General features: G+C 46.4%; 2 protein-coding genes across 4 annotated transcripts; one reads left to right on the top strand and one right to left on the bottom strand.

Moving 5' to 3' along the window:
• Positions 1-499: 499 nt before the first annotated feature.
• EARS2 (glutamyl-tRNA synthetase 2, mitochondrial) lies at positions 500-8708 on the bottom strand. Its single transcript, XM_087732770.1, has 9 exons — positions 8587-8708; positions 7727-7882; positions 6559-6748; positions 5808-6280; positions 4860-4968; positions 4168-4321; positions 2799-2929; positions 1279-1414; positions 500-685 (listed from the first exon to the last, which is right to left on the bottom strand). Exons 1-9 carry the CDS (start codon positions 8690-8692, stop codon positions 602-604), a joined length of 1539 nt encoding a protein of 512 aa, XP_087588896.1. The 5' UTR covers positions 8693-8708; the 3' UTR covers positions 500-601.
• A 179-nt stretch (positions 8709-8887) lies between these two features.
• UBFD1 (ubiquitin family domain containing 1) lies at positions 8888-16534 on the top strand. Of its 3 annotated transcripts, XM_087734382.1 has the most exons (8): positions 8888-9099; positions 9348-9614; positions 9708-9916; positions 11111-11176; positions 11381-11486; positions 14606-14688; positions 15675-15761; positions 15961-16534. In XM_087734382.1, exons 1-7 carry the CDS (start codon positions 9069-9071, stop codon positions 15756-15758), a joined length of 846 nt encoding a protein of 281 aa, XP_087590508.1. In that variant the 5' UTR covers positions 8888-9068; the 3' UTR covers positions 15759-15761; positions 15961-16534. The 3 variants fall into 3 exon arrangements, with proteins under 3 accessions (XP_087590508.1, XP_087590509.1, XP_087590507.1); XM_087734381.1 differs by lacking the exon at positions 15675-15761 and having other exon boundaries at positions 8896-9099; XM_087734383.1 differs by lacking the exons at positions 14606-14688; positions 15675-15761; positions 15961-16534 and adding an exon at positions 14418-14585 and having other exon boundaries at positions 8890-9099.
• The last annotated feature ends 687 nt before the right edge of the window (positions 16535-17221 follow it).

Below are 17221 nucleotides of genomic sequence, written 5' to 3'. Positions count from 1 at the left end.
CCATATGCATGACACAGTACACAGGGAGGAGAGTCTCCCTCTCCAAGTAGCTCACTCAGCCCAGCAGGACACCAGGGCAGCTAAGAGGGCAGCAGCTATAATATACATATTAATTTTTTTTTATATTTTTTTTATTTATTTATATAAAAATGCCCTCCCCACAGTATTTGTTGAGGACCTGTGTAGTCATAGCTGTAGGTACCCTGATTGTGAGGCCCTCTCCAAAAAGAGACCGATCGCTTGAGATAAGCCATGCTGGTATCAGAAATAGCATTACTTTCTGTCCACATGGTATGAATTTAAACACTGATAAAAGTCTCTTTGTCCCAACCTGGAAACCAGGCTATCTGCACAAGTTGAAAGCAGAAGGACGGACCTAAATCTGTATTCGGGTTCCTCTCCCAGACAAACTGGCTTATGCTTAGTGCGGATACACACAGACCTGGAAACATCATGCTGACACCTGTCTGGTCTAAAGCCCAGCTCATCTGATCAAAGATAATCATGCTGAGATCAAAAAATACAGGTCTAGGACAATGACATGTGCTGCCTACACCATCTGAGTGCATGGGCTGGATGTCGGTGTTGTTTCTGTCTCATATTAGCTAGATAGTGCTTTGTGTATTCTTCCACACACTTCTTTGGGTCCCAAAGTCACCATCATCTCAGCAACGCTCGGTCCATGCTGAAAATACATAAGAAGTCATTGTACAAACGGAAACTTACACTTTTCAGCACATGTTTATGCATCATCATGGCGGAAACGATGGAGTGATTAGCTATCAGATTGCTGTTAGACCAAGGGTAGGGGTTTTATCAGCAATCTCAAAACATGCGTTTGGGTTTTTTTCTCCTGAAGTAAAATGCTAAGAATGGTCAAACTGACCCAGAAGGATTGATGCCAGAGCCTAAGCTGGGGTAAGGCTTTGAAGAATTTTTGTGAAACTTGTTTTTGAACTTTGTAAAAGCAGAGTGCACATAAAATCCCAGTTTTGCCCAAAACCTACAACCTTGCCCACACTCCCTACAGCTGGTGCAGAGGTTTTTCTACCTTCAGATTTGTGACCAGCATATTCATGCTTTGACAACTTCTGCCTTTCTGAAACTTTCAGAACAGCCTTTCCTTTCAGAATTGCTGTATATCGGTACATTCACTCATAAAGAAACTAATGTCAATTCTTGCAAGATGTCCAAACACCAGTATCTTGCTATGAGAGAGAAGATAGCTGTTTAAAAAAAAAAAATGAAGGTCCCAGCCTCAGAATTTTTATTTTTTACCTGCTGCCCACTGAGAGCCAAGCGAAGGAGCTTCATCATGCTGCTGTACTTAGTCTCTTTTGTTTGCTTCTGGAGGCTTCTCAGGTCTGTGTTCAACTCCTCCACAGTCAAAACAGCTGCCTGCCTTGTCATGAGCCTTTAGGAAAGAAGATGCCCTTACAATCTTGGGATGTACAAAACACAGGATTCCTACCCAGAAATGACTAACGACTTCAACGACTGCCAGCTACCTCAGGCTGGTTTTGCAAAATCTCCTGGCAACAGCAGCAGTTCAAGGTAAACTTTCCTGCCCTTCACTCCTGCCCTGTGCCAGGGCACTCCCTCTGCTCACTGCAGCATTGGTCATGTACACAGGTACCCTCCTAGACTGGCAGGCAGCACTGCTTTACCTCGATACTGCTGCTAAGACTCTGCTTTGCAAAACCATACCTTTCTACTTCAACAGCACCACAAGCAGAGTTGTTCAGAAAAGCAAGCATCTAGTTTAAATCACAAAATTATGCCAAGGACCTGGAAAACCACAGCAAAAGCAGTAATTCTGATTTCTTTTTCAATAATATGATTTTTAGAGATGCAGGAGCCATCGCTGATGCTACTCAGCTGTAGGTAGCAGTACTATTGTCCCTCCAGGATAGCAAGTATTCTGACATTTAAATTACCATCACTTGGATTCAGTTACCACTCAGCTGTGACAAATGACTGAGGAGAACCAGCTTTACAGAAAGCTGGAAATAATAGCTCAATTTGCAGATACTGCCACCTTAATTACTCCCAAAACTGTTTTTCAGGGCTCGTTTTAGTTCAGAGGTGAGATCTCAACTGGTAAGGTGACTGACATACCACCTCGCCTAGCTGCAAGGCGTGGAGTAGCAGAGGGACATGGGGCAGCAGCGAAACTTGTTGGCAAAACCTCAGAAAAATCACTGGCATAGAAGGAAGATCCTAGACTGGGCAGACTGTCTGCCACCCCAGCAATGTTTCTGAGCAGACAGAACTGCAGACTGCTAACTAGAGTCAAAGAAATGGAAGCAGGGAAAGCCCCCCAGGGACGAGCTCTTCAGAAGTGACAGTGATTCTGGCTGGACATGAACTGGGTTCATTCCAGAGACCCAGAGGTCTCATTACATGATTGGAATATATGTTAACCAAAACCACCTTGCACTTCTCCAGTTCAATGCTACAGCAGACAAAAGCACAGGAGATCAGGTGGCATGGGAAAACCCTGCCAACACCGCTGCTTCATTAGCTCCGTGCTGGCACACAAACTCCGCTGTGCTTGGTGCTTTACTCAATCCAGACGTGACAATTCTCGCTTGAGAGCACTGACGTGAGCTTTCCCACTGGCAAGCTGCTTTTCAATTAAAAACACAGAATTTCTCACTAGTTATTAACTACAGCATATTCCAAAGTAAAGCAAATTAAATAAGAACTATGAGCATGTCCAACATCAATACAGCAGCCAAGAGCAATGCTCTGGGGAGGTCAGGTGGGTGTGTACAGAGCTGGGAAGAGACACTTACCCTAAGACTAGTTTTCCTATTTCATCTACTTCTGCAGAAATAGTTTGTAGCTGCTCTCGGGAGACCGAGGGCCTAACCCATAAGTAAGAATAATCAGATGACACCAGGTTCTTCAGGAGGCTTATGTGACCCTGGAGAAAGAAAGGAAAGCTGTCAAGGCTGAGGGTTAAGCTGGGGGGAGAGCAAACACATCCTGTCTGGACTTCACAAACAGTTAAAGAGGGTCCAAACACACCACTGCGTCGTACTCCGTGCTGCTCAGGGGACATGTGAATCGCTGACATTTAGGCAGCTGAGTTTTTCACACTCATAACCACTCGGTGTGAGCAGGGACACAGAAGAAGCCCAAAGGGCTGCGGCTGTACCCGTGCTGCAGAGACGCGTGTGGGCTGACTCAGAGTTAGTCCAGGGAAGTGGCTCACCACGCTCATCTGCCACCTTTCTAGAGACAGTGGGAAGTCACATGAGTCACTGTCCCGCTGCCACAGTGAAGCCTTCATGCTGGAACAGTCGGGTCTCTTCCTGCCCTTATAAAGAAGGCTTTATTCTTCACAAAGAAGTCCCCAGATACTACAGTGGCGTCCCAGGGGCAGACTGGGAAACAGCTGGGCTCACCCTCCTTCCTGGCATTGGGAAGAGCCACAATATCTTCTGTCCCTTTTACAGCCAGCACTCTGCCCCTTAACTGAGACCAGGGCTCCCAATGCACAAACCCCACTAGTTTAACCACCGAGAGCTTCATCCACCTCTGCAAAGAGGTTGCTTTGACTTTGCTACCAAAGCACAGAGCAGCGGCAAAGCAGAAGCACCTTACGCTGCCCAGCCAGCAAAAGCTAGAGGTGAGCAGTCTCCTGGCACGAGGGGTCCTGGGTGCTGGACCTTCCCACTACAAGCCAGCCACATCCTGGGCTACAGAAGTGGTGCAGCTTGGGGCTTTTCAACAGTCATCTAGACAAAGCCACAGCTGACCTGATCCAGCACTACTGACAGTCCTGCTCTGAGAGCAAATCAGAGGGGTCTCCCAAGAAAATCCTACAATTCCATGATTTGCTTCCATGGAAGGGACACGTCCTCCCTCTGCCAAGGGAGCTCTCTGCTGGCTCGGCAAAGTACAGATCAGCTTATGACTCTGCAAAGACCACCAAGACATTCACCATGCCCATTCCTACAGGTCAGCTAAGTGTATCATTGGATTTTGGCAGTCAGCATGCACACGATCACTTGAGCTGGCAGTGACAGCCATTTGCAGGCTGTGGAGCTTCAGAGCTCAGATCAAAGCAGTGCCCAGGACTCAACTGAGTCTTCATCCAGGAATCCCACAAAACCTCAGCTCCCCAAAACAGTGACACAATGCTATCACTGCTCATACTTTTCTCAGCAGGAGGACTCGCTCCACATACTCCTTTTCTAGAACCTCTTGATCCACTTGTTGATCCCCATAGACGTGCTCCACCAGCAACTGCAACTCTTTAATTAGCTTTTGTCGCAGCCCTTCATTCTCAATATGACGGGTGAGGTGAATCCTGTAACAAAGAAGAAAACTGCTTTTGGACTGCTTTGGGTTAGATTGGAACTAATCACCCCAACCTTACAACATTTACCAATTAAAACTGTTAGAAAAGCAACATTAAATCCCAGACAGACATTCTACAACAAAGCCTTAAGCACTAATACACCACAGTGAACAAAAGATCTGGTAGCTCTCAGCAGCACGATATTCCCGTAGTACACATGTACTTGCAGAAGTACCCTCTGGAAGTTTTGCCTCTTTTTAGACGTTATTTTAAATCTAAACATAAGACCTTGCATCCTCCTAGCTATACACCATCTGCCCAGGTTTTTACAGTGCGTCCAACACCAGTGTCTATGCACAGAACGGGAGAAGAGACAGGAATGGTGTAAGCAGAAACTTATACTTCTCTGTAGCGCAGCCAAAAAGCCACTGTGCTGGAACCACGCTTGATCCAATAAACAAAATTGCCAGATAAAGCCAAGTGCTAGGAATAAATTCTCACTGATGTACAGATTATTAAGTTTTAAAGTTACGACTGATATCTATACCTGTTGAATTCTGGGAGTTTTTCAAGATCCAGAAGGGCAGAATGGGTTGTAATTCTGCCTATTTCAAACTGCGAGATCAGCTCCTCCAAAGTCCTCCCCATCTGTTTCTCTGCAAAATAACCCAACAAGGGAATGATCCGCATTCATTCTCCCGCAGAGAACTAGCGTCACTGCGTTTCATTGCAAGCCTCAGGCTCAGGGCTGGGGCAGCAGCATACCCAAGGAAGAAGTGACACAGGAGAGCCACTTTTCGCAGTGCTAGCAACAACCAGGGCAAAGAGGAGAGAACTTGTAGCAGGCATGCACAGAAAGCTGCCCTCTCCCTAACAGCAGGCTCTGCTAACTATCGGTGAGCAACTGGAAACTGGGACGTTCTCTTGGCTCTGTTACCTTCCTCAGCAGAACACCCCTTGCATCAGTCAGCCAAAAGGAAGTAACACTCAGCCAGCAGGCTTCACTGCCCAAGAAAGATCCAAGCAGAATTCTCAAAACACAAGTTAATTTGTGATCCCCACACAGCAAGAGCAACAAAAGGAGACATTGACTCAACTTCTCATGGCCTTTCAGGTTAAACAAGAAGTGCGACAGATGTCATACACGACACTGCAATTATTAACCATAGAATACAAGTTTTCCCAAGAGTTCACCGACAGTTTCTTCACCTTGAGATGAATGTTGTCCCAAGTGGGAACCCATTAAGCATCAGACTCAATTTAAATGGCTGCACAGAGGCAGAAAGACTCCCACCATTCCAGCACACCACCCAGTCTTTCACAGGAGCTCTGCAGAAGCCCTGCTGGCATTTCAGTGACAGACTGGTCGCCCCACACCTGTTTCCTGATCCCTTCAAACACTGTCAAAGTTCTCAGCTATTAAAAGAAACCTAACCCATTCCCCAAAGTCAGCATCAAGAAGTTTCCTAGCAAGTACCGAGCCTGTTGCCATTACCTGCAAATCCAGAGCCACAGTTGGTTATGATGTCCAGCAGAGCCTCTGGCAAGTAGCCATCCTGAGCAAAACGCTCCAGAAAGATGTCCCCTTGCCTTTTTGACAGCTTGCCACCGTCTTTATTCAGAAGCAGCGGGAGGTGACCAAACTGAGGGGGATCCCAGCCAAAGGCTTTGTAGAGAAGGAGGTGCTTGGACGTCGAAGTAAGCCACTCAGTTCCCCGCAGAACGTGGCTGATGCCCATGTAGTGGTCATCCACCACATTTGCCAGGTGGTAAGTGGGGAAGCCGTCCCCCTTGAGAATCACTGGGTCGCCTTCCACGTCAGCCACTTCGTGCTTGTTCCAGCCATAGACCAGGTCCTGAAAGGGTTCCACTCCCTTCTCCAGTCGGAAGCGGACTACCCAGTCGAGGCCCTGTGACAGCTTCTCAGACACTTCTGTGGGTGTCAGGTGCCGACACCGGTTATCGTATCTTTGAGAAAGGAGAACGAAGGTTTCAGCTCAATACAGGCCAACCCCATCAGCCATTCTTACATTCCCAAAACTCTAAATTGACCCCTGAATTTTAGCTGTAACCTGCCCACCATATGTCCAGTCAAACTACCTCATCTCTGGAGGTCGATCCCCTAAGCCTCTAAGGGCAACGCTGGCTTCTCTCTACAGGCAGTGAGATTACAATCCTATTGCCACACACATTGTCACAAGTTTTTGCAGCACAGGGAACCACCCAGGGGGACAAGGAATCCCTACCGCGGGGTCTGCTGGCTCCGCAAAGCCTCCTTCTTCAGCAGTTCCAGGCGCTGAGGGGTACAAAAGCAGCGGTACGCCGCGCCTCTCTCCAAAAGCACGTCACTGGTTCTCCTGTAAAGGTCAAGTCTGTGTGACTGCTGGTAGGGTCCAAAGGAACCACCGCGGCGAGGACTCTCATCAGGGGGAATACCTGAAATATCAGTATGACGGGACTTAGAAAGCCCATAAAAAGGCAGAGTAAAACCCACTATTGGAGCACACTGAATGAAGATGAAACAGCAAGGTTCTGGAGAGTGTCCAAAGATGGTTTCTGCTCCAGGGCAGCCAGCTGACAGCATCTGCCTGACACAGGAGTCAGATTCTCCTGGACTCAAGATAAACAGCAGCCAACAGCTTCAGAATTTAAGAGTGTTGTGTGTGAAGCAATGAGCAGAAAAACCACCAGAACCTAGTAAATAGTTGAGTGGCTCTGATACACTACTTAGAGCAAAATGCAGTCAGGTGTACACATACGAAGTAGCATCCACCCTTTTTATAGCAGAGAACATTCGTACCACAAAAATCCAGTTGAGACTTTAGCCAATTATTTTACCTGCTCCAAAGTTATTACTCAACAGCAAAGTCCTAGTCCCTTGAAGTTTACCAACCCGTTAATGGCAGCATCTGTGGGATCTGGCTCTGACTTTATCACAATTCTGTATTCTAAAATCACCCTCACTTCTAGTTCTTAAGCTCAAAAAGAAGCAGAGGATTCAAAATGAAAACTGACACCTCCAGATCCCCTTTAGCAAATACTCTGTATGCAAACAATTTATCCATTTACAGCGAGGTCTGTGTGCTCCAACTTCTGACCTTGCCGTCAAGTCTCTCATGCACAACTTCTGTTACAACTGCACATCGGGCCACTTTCACAAATTTAGATCTTTCTGTGTGTCAGACAACACACCAAAAGAAACCAAGCCTAACCAGTTATTTCTGCTATAAAACATACTTCCAGCAGGACTTTCCTGATGCCTAGCTGTAGAAATAACGACATTTCAACTAATTCATCATCTGAAACGCTGCATAGCTTGCTATCATGCAAAATACTCTCAATTTGGGTACTGTTAATCTCTAAAAAGAAGAGAATCTTTCAGTAAGTAAAAAAATGAAAGATGTTTGTAAATACCTGCCCAATCCAGCATATCTTCTATTCCTTCTGCAGCTCCAGGGACCACTCGATTTTGATCTGTATCCTCCACTCTCAAAATAAAGGTCCCTTGGTGTTTTTTGGCAAAAATATAATTGTACAGAGCCGTCCGAAGGCCACCCAAATGCAGAAAACCTGTTATCATGTGGAAATCAGAGGAGATCATAATAACTAAGGCCCAATAAAGAGATTTTTATCCCACCACGGGGGAGTGAGCGAGTGGCTGTGTGGTGCTTAGTTGCTGGCTGGGGTTAAACCACGACAAGCTCATGCTTAAAAATGCCTTCCTGAAGCCAGGACCGAGCTGGAAGGGCAGTGCTACCTGTAATGGAAACTGGTATTGAACGCTAACGGGGGGGCAGGGAGGCGTGCTGCACAGGGACACTGGCTGGCTTTGCGGGCCTTTGCTGTGGAATTACATCATTGGCAACTGCCTTCCAAGAACGCATTCCCTGAAGCGAGCGGGCACCACCCGCAAGCTGGCAGCGCTAGGAAGTACCGTTGTTGACGGGACCCGGCGCCTTCCCCGCGCTGCCCTAAGGACACAACCCGCAGCCGCCCCGGGGTCTTATTTATTTCCACCCTGGCCGGGCGAATCCGACCCGGGGAGCTCCCGGCAGGAGCTCCGTTCCCTCGGCACTCGGGGGCGGGCGGGTACCTCGGGGAACGCAGCGCAGGGAGCCGGCCCCGGCCGCGGCCGCCCCCCGCTCCCGGCACACGCTCCCCACGTGTCTGAATTCACGTTTTCCAACCCAAAGCGCCGCCCCCGCCCGCAGCGGGGCCCCCCGGGGGGCGAGGGGCGGGCCTGGCCAGGGGCCTGGCCAGGGGCCGGGCGTTACCTGTGGGGCTGGGCCCGAACCGCACCCGCGGCCCCGACCCTGGGCCTGGGCCCGGGCCCCGCTCCGGCCCCGCTGCGCCCCGCAGCGCCCGCAGCGCTCGCGCCATCCCGCCGCGCCGCCCACGTGGCCGCGGGCGCTGCTTCCGCCTGGACGCGCCCAGCCAATCCCCTGGCCCGCAGCGGCCGGGGGGCGGGGCGCCGCGCAAAGGCGCCGCCACGCTCCTCCCACTGCCGTGCGGAGCCGGCAGCGCGGCCCCCACTGGGCAGGGCCTCGGCGCCCGGAGGAGCTGGCAGGAGGCCGGGACGCCCCTGACCGCGTCCCCGGGCGGCGCGGCCGGGGGCCCGGGGGCGCGGCCTGCGGGGCCCGCCCCGCCCACCGGGCTGGGAGGGGCGGGCGGGGGCGGGCTACGGCAGCCGGCGCGGCCCAGCAGGCAGCGGCGGGCGTTTCCCGGCGTGCCCCGCGGCAGATTGTACACAATCATCATGGCCGCCGCCGCCTCCGCCGCTGCCGATGGTAGGAGCCCGCGGTCCCGGCGGCGCGGCGCGGCGGCGGGCGGAGGGGCGGGGCGGCGCGGGGAGGCGGGGAGGCGCCGGCGCGGGGAGCCGGGCCCGGGCAGTCTGCGGGCGGCGAGGGCGGCGCGGCGCCGGGCGGGCCGGCAGGCAGCGCTCTGGGCTGGAGCGCGGGCGGGCCGGGCCGGGCCGGGCCGGGCGGGCCGGGGCAGCTTCCCTCTGGCCGGGCTCTTCCTGTCCGCTCGCCTCCAGGTGCCGAGGAGCCGGGCATGGAGGCGGAGGCGCCGGAGCTGCCGCTGGGCTGCGGCGGAGAGGGCGGCTCGCCGGCGGCGGGGAGGTCTCCTGAGGGCGAGGAGCGCCGGGATCCCCCGCAGGCGTCTGTCAGCAACGGCGGCGACGCGGAGAGCGGGAAGGAGCTGGTGGAGCTAAAGGTTATCTGGAACAAGAACAAGTACGACGTGAAGTTTTGCCTGGACAGCACGGGGGCCGAGCTGAAGCAGAAGATCCACTCGCTCACAGGTCTGTCGGGGCTGCCGCCGCCTCTCCCGCCTCAGCCCGCGCCTCCTCTCGCTGCTGTCGGGCGGTCTCATAATCCTTATTCTTGCCTCTTAGGCCTTCCACCTGCTATGCAGAAAGTTATGTTCAAGGGACTTCTGCCAGAGGAGAAAACGTTGCGGGAAATCAAAGTAACAAATGGAGCGAAAATAATGGTTGTTGGCTCTACTATCAATGATGTTTTAGCAGTAAATACACCCAAAGAAGCTGCTCAACAGGAGGTCAAAGCTGAAGAAAACAAAAAGGAGCCACTTTGCAGGCAAAAGGTTATTGATGTCTCAATAATTCCTGGCATGCGGGAGCTGTAGGGTTTACATGGTTCTCTTGTAATACTCTGCAGTCACCTTTGGGTCCTGTTCCTCCTCAAAGCAGACTGGGGTCTCTTTTCTCACAGCTAAGCGGTAGAAGAAGGGCTCTGTGCAGAGGAGTTCTAGCAGCAGAAAAACATTTAGCCTAGTGGAGGTTGAGGCTTTGCAAGACACCACTTGTGCTGGTGCTAGATACAGCCTAGCGTTTTAGACAAGAAATGGTAAATAGTAGAAGTATTTCATGGTTGTTAACTCAAATGCAGTCTAAATTAATTGTATCTGAAAACCAATTTTTGTTGGCCTAAAGGAATTTGATCTCCAAAAACTGCCTTTAAAATGAACACCAAGAGAGCAGTTCCTTCAGCTGTCCCAGCACTGAAGGGAACATGGATGTCAAATACTCTCTCATCTTGAAGTGCTGCCTCCGAATAGGGAGTGAAGTAGAGCGCAGTGAGGCTTGGTTTGGTGGCGGTGCTGCAGTGTTTTGGGGCTGATAAAGGATTTTCAGCTGAAGGTATTACCGGCCCCATACCTTCCTCAAAATAAATTTGATTAGAAATTAAATAGTGCATCATTGAACTGCAACCTTTATGAAACATGCTTTTGTTTTTCTATAATTTATCATAGTTCACGTTCACTGTAAGTTCCATCATTGTTTAAAGGTACTCAGCAACTTACAAGCTGTGAGCATGGTTTTCTTAGTTACTACTGCCCTAATCTGTTCTGGTTTGTTGCTGTGTTGCGGTATGTTGCACTGTCAAATGTGGAGGGTTTTCTGCCGTTCACTGGATATAACACTTGACTGTTAAAACTGTCTTGCCAAATGCCAGCTATGTGATTCAGCATGTACGATATTGAAGTGGGACTTGGGGCTCTTTAAATTTTTATAGAGGTATATTTCTGTATATTCTAGAAGGGATGTTACCCTTTGCATTATATTGGGGTTTTATTCATTTATGTAATTTCTTTAGGCTGTCATAGAAAGTGCTCGGTTAACTTTGAAAATTAACCATTTCCTGTGTGATAAATGACTGTGAATAGTCCTTAACTGTCTCTTAGTGCTATCGGGATATGGTCAAGGGCGCAGCTGGAAGTAAATTGAAAAGCTCTGTTGCATTTCTGTAAATTCTAATTTCTGGTTTTATATTGTAGCAACACAGAAAAGTATTGGATAAAGGAAAACCTGATGATGTGATGCCTTCTGTTAAAGGTGTTCAGGTAAGTAAATAAGTACTTCAGAAATTGTCCTGATCAGAAGAGAGAGACCTTTTTTGTGTTTTGAGACCTTGCTTTGCTGGTTCAATTGTTCCTTGCTATCGTAGTAGAAAACTGGAAAGATGGATCATCGTTATGCTTAAAAAGTTAAGAGGATATAGCTTTTCCTCTTAAAGTCCTTCACCTTACTATGTTGCCTCTTTGTAGGAGCGCCTGCCGACCGTGCCGTTATCTGGCATGTACAACAAGTCAGGGGGGAAAGTAAGATTGACGTTTAAACTTGAGCAAGACCAGCTATGGATTGGTACAAAAGGTGAGCAACTCTAAAACTCTGAGATGAATAATTGGTAACTGGGCTGTAAGTGAATTGTGTGACTGTCGTGGTTTAACCCCATCCAACAACTAAGCACCATGCAGCCGCTCGCTCACTCCTCCCCCGGTGGGATGGGGGAGAGAATTGGAAAAGTAAGAGTGAGAAAACTCGTGGGTTGAGATACAGACAGTTTAGTAGGTATAGCAAAAGCCATGCATGCAAGCAAAGCAAAACAAGGAATTCATTCACTCCTTCCCATCGGCAGGCAGGTGTTCAGTCATCCCCAGGAAAGCAGGGCTCCATCACACGTGATGGTTACTTGTGAAGATAGACACCATCACTCCAAACATCCCTCCCTTCCTTCTTCCCCCAGCTTTATAAGCTGAGCACGACATCATACGGTATGTGATATCCCTTTGGTCAGTTGGGGTTAGCTGTCCCAGCTGTGTTCCTTCCCAACTTCTTGTGCACCCCCAGCCTGCTCGCCGGTGGGGTGGTGTGAGAAGCAGAAAAGGCCTTGACTCTGTGTAAGCACCACTCAGTAGAAACTAAAACACCAGTGTGTTATCAATATTATTCTCATACTAAATCCAAAACACAGCACTATACCAGCTACTAGGAAGAAAATTAACTCTTATCCCAGCCAAAACCAGGACAGTGACCTAGAAACAGCTTCTGGTGTGACAAAATTGTGTTTAGGGTATAATGTTGGTATTGCAGTACTTCAAAACTAAATTTTGCTTCCTCTTGTCGAATGACATTCTTCCAGATCATTGAATATTACTTAGTATTTTACTTCTGTTCTTGAAAAACTTGAGTTCAGTTGTGCCAGTAGGCTAATGTTCCAATCTGCTATTCATAGCTCCAAATGTAAATTTTAATATTTGGCATTTCTAGCATATCTCAAAAGCACTTAATAAACTTTGGTTTGATGCCAACATCACATAGAGGCTCACTGACTTGGCTAAGACTCGAAAGGGAATCTTAGGACCAGCATTAAAACTAGGAGTGCTGGCATCTCTGTCGTTATCTGCCCTTCCAACCAAAATTAGTTGGGTGTCTTGTTTCAGTGATGTATAACTGCAGAAACTATGGCATGTGTTGCTGTGCAGAGGGGTCAGTTTACCGTCTTGAGTGGTGCCAGGAGGAGCTGAAAGTGCTGTGGTGATAACGTGCATTGCTGAGGACGTCTCAGATAACCCCCTGCCTCCAAAGGAAGCTGTGCTCCTTTAGTTTGACCAGGATGGGGCAATATTACTGTGATGAGCAAGAGGAATAGAAGTGCTTGCTCACTGTCCCAGTAAAGCTACCTAATTGGATGGTAATATTAGCTTTGGATGGCACCTCCAGCTGCTACATTATTTCCAAAGTAAGCAGAAATCTTGGAAGATTGTGACCTTTCCTTTGTAGGACAGACTTGACTGTGAAGATCTTTCTGGCTTTAAAACCTCTACTGGTACCAGTCACAGTGATTTTTCTCCTGGGCTAAGTGATGGAGTGAGACATTGGGGTTTTTTTTCCTCTATAGGTTGGGCAGCCAGATCTTTCTGTTACTGATAATGTGTTCTAAATACATATGTAGTATTTAGGTAATTAATCCTCTTCCTTCACCTTCTAGATGAGTTTCAAGTTTAGTATTTCTGAAGTGTTCTAGATTAGTGTTTCTTAAGCTATGAAATGTGATTCTTCTTGTAGTCATCTGTCTTTCATATAACCTGTTTCCCTACTTCCCAAAATTAGCATCAGCTTGCTTCCTCTAGGGAATGGTTGTAATTGCTGGCTGTTGTTGGGAAAAACGCCTTCCTATTCTGACAAATTCACGGCAGATGCCAGCACGTAAGGGCTAGAATAAAAACAACTGGGTGTTAACACAGTTTTTCACTTGCTAGTCCTGGAAAGTTGAAACTGATTCTTCCCACACACAGCCTCCCTGTGCTTCACAGATCACTTTGTACATTCTAGTAGTCTAAGGTTTGGTATAAGTAGCTGTTTCTCAGTTGCTCTGTGTCATTTTCCTAGAGGCATTGATAATATGGGTTTGTCTGTTGCTGAGATACTGTGAAGAGTAATTAATTTGCAGCATGCTAAACAAGCGCAAAGTAAGATTTTAGTCAATTAATGGATGTCTTGAGTCTGAGTGGGGTAGTTCGGAGTCAGCTTAGTTGCAGCACCAAGGTAGAGAATATTTGTCTTTACATCACTAAGTTGATCTCCCTCTGTGCCTTTTTTAGGTAGGTGCTTTTTTTTTTTTTTTGATCACACAAATTAGTTAGATATATCTAAGGAACTGGTTGTTCAGTTTCTGCTTTGTAGAGTGTTTATGGTTTTCTCTATCTTATATCCAAGAAGATAATTTTAGGCTGACACTAAAAGCTGGAACTGAAAGGAAGGATCTAGGAGTTAAGTCTTCAGAAAGAAGTGAGGACAGGACTGAGACAGCAGAAGTCTGCCATGAACCATATACTTTGTCATTCTTATTGGTTACCTCTGGCTGGCTGACATTACTCTCTCGTGTAATTGTAGTCATTTTTTTTTTTTCACTTTCTCTTTTTTTTTGGTTCCCTGTTTACTCATTAATATTTCCTTCCCTGTGCTTTTATAGTAACAGTTGAACACTGCCTCTGAGTAAAACCGGGACTAGGCTTTCAAAGAGTTAGCCTATCTTCATTCAGCTTTCAGCCTTCTCATTTCTGTAGAGCTTAGTATAATCCTTGGTAGTCAGTCCTGAATATTCTTACACCCGGACCAGCTTTCACTGTGGTGAGTAATCCTGCTGGTCCGACTGGAGTTCCTTATGGGGAAACATTAAATGAAGCCAGGGTTTTCCCGTGACTCAGTTCAGGCCCGAATCAGGTACACTGAAGTACTTCATGTGAGACATAAAATGAGAGGAGCTGTGTGATCCAGTTTTGGATTCCTTTAAATTATTAGCATGCCAGCTGTGGGGTATGTGGTAATGTGGAAGACGGGATTCTCAGCAGCAGGTATCCGAAGTTCACCCAAAGAGGAGACTGCTGACATGAGGAGCTTTTGGAAGTAACGGAGGCGGTATTTGAAATCAATATAAAAGACTACTTTCTCATATATCAGAAATAATACTTTCATCAATTTTAATGTAGAGAGAACAGAAAAGTTACCCATGGGGTCCATTAAAAATGTGGTGAGTGAACCTATTGAAGGACATGAGGATTATCACATGATGGTGAGTAATGTCTCTACTTTAATAATATCCAGTCGAATTACTTCATGCAAATACACAGAAGTAAGACTTTTAAAATGGAGCAAGTTGGAGATGGATACTAGTATCAGGCTCATGTGTTGTGGAAGATGGGAATGTGGACATGGTCTGCTGTCACAGTGTAAATATTTTGGGTGGCATATTGAGTATCTGCTACTTTGTGGAAATCTGGGCTGATTTCACACAAACATTAAGTGCTTAAGTGTTATTTCATATCTTCTGTCTTGTGACAGTGTTAAAACACTAAAAATACTCACAATATAGTTTGTGATTTCTTAATGTTAGTGATATTTCCCTATATCTAGTTTAATTTTTATTTTCTGTTGTATTTATATAAACAACAGGCCTTGCTGAGCATTTTAAAAAAAATAGTGATTTGATGCTGTAATATTTTTTTCCCATATGTAATTTTCTGGAAAACTGGTATTGGGTCTAGAAAAGTAACACATTTAAAAAGAGAGCTGTGCTAATTCTACTGAGTTTTTGGCTGTTTCTTTTAATCTATGGGGTCTTGCTTTTCAAAGTCCAGTCACTAACTTTTTAATGTTGAAGTTAGTTCCTTACACAAGTCTGCGTCTTTCCTTAGGGGAAGAAAGGGGAAATGTTATACCTTAAAATTATTGTCTGCAGGAGGGTGCTGATCTAGTCTTTGTCCAAAGACTTGATTTTTGATCACCTATGTAAGAAAATGTCCTCTTCAGAATATGTTACAATAAACTCTTATCCTAGAGCAAGGATAGAGGTTACTGGCATACCATGGTGCTCCTCTCTTATTTATACTGACATAAGTTGAGAATAGGACATTATGTCTAAATATAAAATTCTATGAAATGTTATGACTATGAAAACATGGTCATTGTCTGTCTTAGTTCCTGTTTGGCTTCTCAGCTCTGTGCATTCTGGTCATTTCTTTAAAGACTTTGAGTTATGCTTCAGATTCTGTCTTCCAGAATAATTCCCTCATGTTGTTGAAACTGGCCAAGAGTTTTCGATGCTGCTATGACATCATAAAAGGAAAGAGCTCATCATTTTAATTGGTACTTTGCAGTTCTTGTTTCTCTGAGGGATTTTTTTTTTTAATTGGTTACCAAATATATGTAGCGTGCACCAAGTGTTTGAAGGAGGCAGTAGGTGTAACAGATTTGTTTGATTTTTGTAGTGGATAAGCTGTATCTGTCCACTGGTATAAGCTGTTCTGTTTCCCATTTGTAAATGTTGTCATTTTTAACTTTGCAGGCATTTCAGCTGGGCCCAACAGAAGCATCTTACTACTGGGTCTATTGGGTACCAACTCAATATGTTGATGCAATCAAAGACACGGTGCTGGGAAAGTGGCAGTATTTTTGAAAGCACGCTCACCTCTGGCACAGGAAAATGACACAAAGCTAAGGACACTGCTGGGAGAGGCCTCCAACATCCCTGGATGTGATAGTCCTGGAACTTATTAATAAAATATGATAAACGAGGCATTGATGGAAGCCAGAGGTGATGTTCTTTCACCATTAGTTTACTTTTAACTTAAAAAATTCACCATCCCTTTTCTGCAGTCAGCTTCAACCATATTTAAAGCAAATACAATGGAAATCAATAAATCTTAATTCACAAAATATTGTGTGTAATACACTTAAATCTGCTGAGAGTTGATCTTCCAATTTAGTTTTAAAAAGAAAATATTATTGAGGATTTTTTACATGGTTTGAACAAAAATATTTTCATAATCTTTCAGTTACAAGCGTTAGACTTAATTTAGTTACTTGGTTGTGACTGAGAATTTCAGAAACAGTTTTTTAAAAATAAACTTTAAACAGTATGCAAAATTGATGTTTAGTAAGCCATATTCTGCTGGCCCTTTTATTTCAGGTTTAACTCTTTGGTAGCAAAGCTAATTCTTTTTTTTTTAACCCAAAGATGCCCTGCTTTTTTCTTTTCTTTTGTTTTTTTTTTTTTTTTTCAATACTAGAAGCTCTGGGTCGATTTTCTGTGTGGCCTGTCTGGAGCAGATGAATACCACTGTGGATGTTTTGTAATCACAATGACCCAGTGCTGCTTGCTGTCCCCTTTCATGTCACAGTTAGTTTTTCCCCTCCCACCTGCATACCTCTCTGCTCCTGTTCTGCCTCCTGCCCCAGGGGTGCTACGTTTTTCAGAGCATTTTCTTGATCATGCATATCGCAGTCCAGAATCATTTTGCAGCTGTTGCGATGACACTTCCCTGTTTGACTGAAAAAAAACCCAAACCTCTGGAGTGTGCTGCATAATGCTGTCTGGCATGAGTGGGGTGAAGCGGTGAGACAGATCTCGCAAAGGGAGTGAACCAAAGAGACCTTCCTGCCTTGTTTGGGGGTGGGGGGAGCAGGGAAGGGAGAAGCTCAGATGCCGGTTTGGATCCTCAGTAACTGCAGTAGTCTTTTGTGACCTGGATTTGAAAATTTATAGTGATCTTATTCAGTGAATCTTATGAAATTTAGAATATCTATCCAGCAACTGATCTTTTGAA

This window comes from Nipponia nippon, unplaced genomic scaffold (assembly GCF_047370975.1).
Source record: "Nipponia nippon isolate SJK-2023a ecotype South Korea unplaced genomic scaffold, ASM4737097v1 scaffold_5, whole genome shotgun sequence".
Classification (NCBI taxonomy): domain Eukaryota; kingdom Metazoa; phylum Chordata; class Aves; order Pelecaniformes; family Threskiornithidae; genus Nipponia; species Nipponia nippon.
Note: the sequence above shows the minus strand (reverse complement) of the source record. Positions and strands in the feature narration are given on the sequence as shown.

Excerpts from the sequence above, each read along its gene's own strand:
- UBFD1 (XM_087734381.1), top strand. The coding sequence starts at position 9,069 with ATGGCCGCCGCCGCCTCCGCCGCTGCCGATG. Across the intron at positions 9,917-11,110 it reads AGCCACTTTGCAGGCAAAAG|CAACACAGAAAAGTATTGGA; the intron begins GTTATTGATGTC and ends TTTATATTGTAG. Across the intron at positions 14,689-15,960 it reads ATGAGGATTATCACATGATG|GCATTTCAGCTGGGCCCAAC; the intron begins GTGAGTAATGTC and ends TTAACTTTGCAG.
- EARS2 (XM_087732770.1), bottom strand. The coding sequence starts at position 8,692 with ATGGCGCGAGCGCTGCGGGCGCTGCGGGGCGCAGCGGGGCCGGAGCGG. Across the intron at positions 7,883-8,586 it reads GTTCGGGCCCAGCCCCACAG|GTTTTCTGCATTTGGGTGGC; the intron begins GTAACGCCCGGC and ends ACATGATAACAG. Across the intron at positions 2,930-4,167 it reads GAGTCCTCCTGCTGAGAAAA|GGTCACATAAGCCTCCTGAA; the intron begins GTATGAGCAGTG and ends TTCTTTCTCCAG.